The 7116-nt window shown below is 40.5% G+C and overlaps 1 protein-coding gene across 1 annotated transcript in view; it reads right to left on the bottom strand.

The window, feature by feature from the left end:
* Positions 1–227: 227 nt before the first annotated feature.
* Positions 228–7116, bottom strand: part of LOC143287334 (uncharacterized) — a 15621-nt gene continuing 8732 nt past the window's right edge. The window contains exons 6-11 of the mRNA XM_076595295.1: positions 6540–6662; positions 5286–5386; positions 3673–3827; positions 1911–2000; positions 400–817; positions 228–359 (exon numbers count right to left, since the gene is read on the bottom strand). Of these exons, the coding sequence (XP_076451410.1) occupies positions 351–359; positions 400–817; positions 1911–2000; positions 3673–3827; positions 5286–5386; positions 6540–6662 (896 nt within the window). The 3' untranslated portion in view covers positions 228–350. The remainder of the gene's footprint in view (positions 360–399; positions 818–1910; positions 2001–3672; positions 3828–5285; positions 5387–6539; positions 6663–7116) is intronic.

The raw sequence follows: 7116 nt of genomic DNA, 5'->3' as shown, positions 1-7116 counted from the left end.
ACACACACCCTAGTCATCACATAACCAGTGACAAACACACACACCCTAGTCATCACATAACCAGTGATAAACACACACCCTAGTCATCACATAACCAGTGACAAACACACACACCCTAGTCATCACATAACCAGTGACAAACACACACACCCTAGTCATCACATAACCAGTGACAAACACACACCCTAGTCATCACATAACCAGTGACAAACACACAGTGACAAACACACACACCCTAGTCATCACATAACCAGTGACAAACACACACACCCTAGTCATCACATAACCAGTGACAAACACACACACCCTAGTCATCACATAACCAGTGACAAACACACACACCCTAGTCATCAAACAACCTCACTCCTCCTCCTCCCTCCACCCTAGTCATCAAACAACCTCACTCCTCCTCCTCCCTCCACCAACACCACCCTCAAGTCCCATCACTCTTTGATTTGGAAGACCACCACTTCCTCCTCCGTTCACTTCCACCAGGCGGAAGGCCTGCACCAGGAGGGTGACCTTGGCCAGGAAGCCTCCGAAGATGTCGATCAGCGGCTGACAGGCATGTCTGAGGCCTGATGCCAAGTTCCACAGAAAGATCACCAAGGGCTGCAGGAGCAGGTTGAAGAGCCCCGCCAGCAGCGGTTTGACCAGTCTGTTGCCGGAGGTTGTCAGCAGGCCCACAAACAGTGGGCGGAAGATGTGATCTGTGATGAAGTTGACAGCCTCCACGACAAGGGAGACAAAAACAGAGGTCACGATGCGAAGGACGCCGAAGAATTCCTGCCAACCCCGTTTTATGTAACCTTCCATTCTGAAAGCGTTAAAACGAGTAATTCATTCTAAGAGTGTTTTTAAAGATATGAAAAATGGTTACAGCAGAATATTTTAAAGATGGGGAAAAACGGAAACAAACAATGGTACATTAACAAAGACAGATGTTTCTGAGAGATGGAAGTTTAGTAATGTTATGACATTTTTTTGAGTTGTTGTTGCTGTTTTCCCTCTCTTCATCTAATATTGCTTAGAAAAGAAGATATGTTAAACGGAAGATCTCTCTCTCAAACACACAGTCACACACACACACACAAACAGCTACACACACACAGACATTTATTCACATGTTCAAACAGTGATTTTTGTGTGTGTGTGCGTTTTTTCCCCTCTCCTCATTAAATATCATCTATAAGTTATTGTGAAAAAAGTTAATCTAAAGAATGAACGACTGCAAAAAACAAACCCACACCGAGGACGTGTATAGGGGACTCAGAACGAGCCGTAAGTGGGAGTAACGCCACTGAAATGGTGCAGATGACAGGGCAGCCAAAACAAAACAAAAACCACCACCACAACAACAAAGACAAGAGAGGCAAGGCCTTCAAGACTCACTTGTGATAAATTAAGTCCCCTAGCGTTAATTACAGAGTAATTTCCCTTTTTTACCATCTGCACCAAAACGTTTGCAAAATAAATAAAAATTCCATACTTAGCAAAAGAAGTTCCTGTTTGAACAAAAAATGATAATAATGACTCCTCTTGTTGTTGTGTCAGAATAAGAGGTCAGAGTGCCAAGTTTAGAGAATACAAAAAATATAAATATAACAGTAAATGCAGTTTGCATATAATTAGGCTTCTTTTTTATTTTTTTGTGCCCATCCCAGAGGTGCAATATTGTTTTTAAACAAGATGGCTGGAAAGAACTGAATTTTTCCTATTTTTATGCCAAATTTGGTGTCAATTGACAAAGTATTTGCAGAGAAAATGTCAATGTTAAAGTTTACCACGGACACACAGACACACAGACACACACACAGACAACCGAACACCGGGTTAAAACATAGACTCACTTTGTTTACACAAGTGAGTCAATAAAAGGACAGATGTCTGACACACTGCAGTGCACTCACTTTTCAGCCACTCTGGGCATGACTGCTTCACTCTGCTCCTCCAACACCTCATAGAACGCCGTGCTCCCTTCACTGAAGCAGTACATGAACCTGAAAGAAAACGGTTCGCAAGTAGAGCACATGCTTCAATAACAAAAACCTTTTCCGTGCACTTTTTTTTGAATGTTTGAGGATGAAGGTGGCAGAATGTTTAAAACACTCTCAGCCCATACAGTGTCCGTGAGGGTCTGGGTTTGAATCCCCCTCTCACCCCTTCTCCCAGGTCTGACTGTAAAATCAAACTGAGCGTCTAGTGATTCGGATCAGACGATACACTGAGGTCCTGTGAGCAGCGTGCACTTGGTGCACTGAACAAGAACCCACGGCAACAAAAGTGCTGTCCTCTGGCAGAAATCTGTAGAAGAAATCTGCTCTGATAGGCATATATATATATAGATATATAGATATATAGATACACACACACACACACACACACACACACATGCACTCAAGGTCTGACTAAGCACATTGGGTTATGTTGCTGGTCAGGCATCTGCCTAGCAGATGTGGTGTAGCATATTTAGATTTGTCTGAATGTAGTGACGCCTCTTTCAGAAACTGACAATGTGTTGACCATATTACCTAAATTATAACATTGTTTTCATGCGGAGATATGGAAACAGCATAAAATTAGTACATTCGTTTGAATAATATGTTTTGAAACCCACCACGATAATGAAAACACACAACAAAAATAGAATCTGAAACAGGAAATGAGAAAATAAAATACACACAAGCAGATTATCATTCCACTTGAACTATATCATACTTTGAAATTCCACTGCAACAGTAAAAAAACCCTAAAAAACCAAAACAGAACAAAACAAAACAGAAATTCAGAAACAGCACACACAATCAAACTGTTATTTCACTTGACCTTATGTCATAACTTTTGTTCCTTTCAAATTTTTTCTTTTCTTTTTTTTTTTCAGAAGTAGAAAACAAAATAATGATGTAAGCAAATCTTTCAGGTCCTCTTGGCAGAATGTTGTTCTTCTTGAAGAAGCCTTGGTCCATAACCTTTTTTTTTATTTTTTAAAATATTTTTTTAACAGGACTAGAAAATGAAAGCATGATATCTGCATATTGCCATATCTTTGCTGTTAGTTGTGGACTTTGAGAGGGTTGTGTTTAGTAGTGAACATGTACTCTTCACCAGCTGATTCCGCCAGACATTATTGTTCACCCTTAGTTTGTATGCATCGTTGTCAAGGCAACCTGCCAATTCTACCCAAGACAGGTAACACTAATCAAGTACATTGCATCGGTTGGAGTGACGGTTTTTCATTACGTCAAAAAGTTTGTGGCCGTGATCCAGAGGACACTCAACCAAAGTGCTTTTCTTAATACTGAAACAAAGCAAAAAAAAAAAAAAAAAAAAAAAAAAGAGAGTATGGGGCCTACATTTATACAGAACTTTCAAAACTCCGAACATGCTTCACAAAAACATGTCAGTCAGACACAAAGCACACAACAGTACACACACACACACACACTGAAAAACACATACACACATTCAAACACACACACACACACACACACATGTACATAAACAGACATATGCACACTAATGCACATTAACGCACAGACACAAAGTTTGGTTGTTTTTCTTTGAACGGCCAAAATACCAAGAAGGAAACCCACTTCACACAGAAACACTCTCACCAGTCACACTGACAAACATAGTGAATTACGTCATCCTACATCACATATCGCTCCCAACCTCTTGCCATCCGGGTTTTTGATGATGAAGGGCTGGTAGGGACCGCAGTCTCCCATGGGCACATGGTTCTCTTCGGCCCCATCTCTCTGGAGCCAGTCCCTCAGTTTGCTTTTGCTCTTCTGCTTCTGCATCACCGTGCCTTCTTCCGGAGCACTCTGCAAAGGACGGGTGTACAGTCACACAGATCAGCAATCTGAAAGTGTCGCTCACACACACACACACACACCGACTCACTCATTCACGCACACGCAGAGACACACCCTTGTACACACGCACAACTATGATATTATGTATCATGGCAACATCAGTTAAGCGTTATCACTTCTGACCTAGTCTTCACCAGGGATCAGGGTTCGAGGACCTGTTTCGGCCTGGTGTTGTGTCCTTGAGAAAGGCACTTCACTGTCCTTTTCCTCACTCCGTTTGAGAAAGGCACTTCACTCCCATTTTCCTCACTCCATTTCAGAAAGGCACTTCATTGCCATTTTCCTCACTCCATTTGCGAAAGGCACTTCATTGCCATTTTCCTCACTCCATTTGAGAAAGGCACTTCATTGCCATTTTCCTCACTCCGTTTGAGAATGGCACTTCATTGCCATTTTCCTCACTCCATTTCAGAAAGGCACTTCATTGCCATTTTCCTCAGTCCGCTTGAGAACGGCACTTCAATGCCATTTTCCTCACTCCATTTGAGAACGGCACTTCAATGCCATTTTCCTCACTCCATTTGAGAATGGCACTTCATTGCCATTTTCCTCACTCCATTTGAGAAAGGCACTTCATTGCCATTTTCCTTGCTCCGTTTGAGAAAGGCACTTCAATGCCATTTTCCTCACTCCGCTTGAGAAAGGCACTTCATTGCCATTTTCCTCACTCCGTTTGAGAAAGGCACTTCACGCCATTTTCCTCACTCCGTTTGAGAAAGGCACTTCACTGCCATTTTCCTCACTCCATTTCAGAAAGGCACTTCATTGCCATCTTCCTCACTCCCAATTTCCTCATTTCACCCCGGTGTGAACGGGCACCTGACTTTGAATGTGGAAGGTTATAATGGGTGGAGAGGATTGGGCCCTGTCTTCCTGTAAGCCAAGCACCAGAAACCGTGAATATAACGTCACTGCTCCAAGAAGGCCATTAAAGGCTATAGGACCCTTAAGCTTTTAACTATTAGATAGATAGCTAGATAGATAGATAGATAAACAGATAGATAGATAGAAAGACAGACAGACAGACAGATAGAGAAACAGATAGATAGAGACAGACAGACAGATAGATAGACAGACAGACAGATAGATAGACAAACAGACAGATAGATTGATAGACAGACAGATAAATAGATAGATAGATAAACAGGTAGATAGACAGACAGACACACAGACAGATAGACAGACAGACAGACAGATAGACAGACAGACAGATAGATAGATAGTTTGATAGACAGATAGATAGACAGACAGATAAACAGATAGATAGAGACAGACAGATATACAGACAGACAGATAGATAGAGACAGATAGATAGACAGATAGACAGAGACAGACAGATAGACAGATAGACAGACAGAGACAGACAGATAGAGAGAGACACATAGACAGACAGATAAACAATCTCACGGAAACATTTTTGTTGTCCAGAGTTTTGTCCTCCTGTCCCTTGTTGAGGTTTTCCTTGATGGACAAAGTGGGCTCCATCGCCTCAGTGTTGTCTCCTCCCTCTGGAATACACGATAAAAATTAGTTGGACAGGAGCAATAGCCAAGTGGTTTTTCAATATTCTTTTCAATTTGCAAAACAGAACGTTTGAATCTCCGCAATGGCGCCTAGTGGATTTTTCCAGTCTCCCAGGTCAACAAATGTGCAGAAGATCAAAGATGCACGTTGAAGATCCTGTGATCCATGTCAGCGTTCGGTGGGTTATGGAAACAAGAACATACCCAGCATACACACTCCTGAAAACGGAATATGGCTGCCTAAATGGCAGGGTAAAAACGGTCATACACATAAAAGCCCACTCATATACATACGAGTGAACATGGGAGTTGCAGCCCATGACTGAAGAAGATGAAAATTAGTTGTCATTAACTTCGCTATAGTTGTCATACTTAATGCATCATTTTTCACAATGATGTTACTCATCTTTGACAAAGGTTGACAGACAGAAAAGCTGGATATTTCTTTTATTGTATTGCTGCAGTTTCTGTGCCTGTTTTTTTGTTCATTCACACTGCAGTAGTTGAGGAAAAATATGTTGAATGTATATCTGATGCATGTGTATTTTGTTCTGAATGAACAATGTTTCAGAGACAGTGTCTCGTGTGTGTGTGTGTGTGTGTGTGTGTGTGTGTGTGTGTGCATGTGCATGTGTGTGCATGTGTGTGTTTGTGTGTGTACGTGCGCATGCGCGCATGTGTACATATGTGTGTGTTTTGTGTAAGCATGCACATGTGTATGCATTTTTTTTCATTTTTTCTGTCAGTTTTCTTTTTATTTGTTACACCTGTTTAACCAGTTATCTGCTGATCTGCTGCTGATCACTGACTATCTCAGATGGAATCTCAACAATTACCTCTCATAGTTAACCTACCTTGTATCTAATTTACAAATGTCATTCATCACATTGCAAATGTCACAGACAAAAAACAACGTCTGATATCAATCAAAGTGAAAAGTCGCCAAAGAGAGAACTGGAAAAATTAGTAGAAAATTACAGATTATCCTTCAAAGCAAACCAGCGACATTTTCTAAAATCTGATCACACACACACAACACACACACAAACACAGCATGAAAATAAAAGTAATTAAAAAAAAAAAAAAAAAAAAAAAATGTGGAGCATGAATTGTCACTGAGCAAAGCAGCGTTGGTCACCTTGGATCTGTTTCCGAGCGGATCTACCTCCCCTTTCCTGTTCCTTTTCCTTCTTCAATGCTGTTCGTATCTCCTTCAGCATCTCTTGTTCCGCATCAGAGTCATCCCATTTCGGAATGACAGCTGTCACAGGCAAAAACAGCAAGAAAAAGAGAAAATAACATTTGAGGAGAAAAAAACAAACTAAAAACAAAATAAAACAAAATGAATTAAAAAAAATCTGTCTATATATATAACTACATTTATATATAATTTTATTAACCTATACATTCATATATATCTACAATTTACAAACTGCCGAAAGTCTGCCACCTTCAGTTAATAATTTTGCCTTCTGCTGCTTTCATTGGCACAAGAGAATCAAAAATGCGCAACAAGGGACCCAATCTTAACCTGTATTTGGTGATAAACTTAAGCCTTTTGCGAATGAACTGAATTGGAATGAGAGCTGAAAACATAATTTGGGCATTAAGTCAATTCTTGTGAAATTGGTCAAATAATTTTTCAATATTCTTTTCAATTTGCAAAACCGAACATATTACATATATAAAACCATTCACACATCGTCTATACTGTT

The sequence above is a fragment of the Babylonia areolata genome, chromosome 11 (genome assembly GCF_041734735.1).
Source record: "Babylonia areolata isolate BAREFJ2019XMU chromosome 11, ASM4173473v1, whole genome shotgun sequence".
NCBI lineage: Eukaryota > Metazoa > Mollusca > Gastropoda > Neogastropoda > Buccinidae > Babylonia > Babylonia areolata.
The sequence above is the reverse complement of the archived record's forward strand: the minus strand, read 5'-3'. Positions and strand labels throughout refer to the sequence as shown.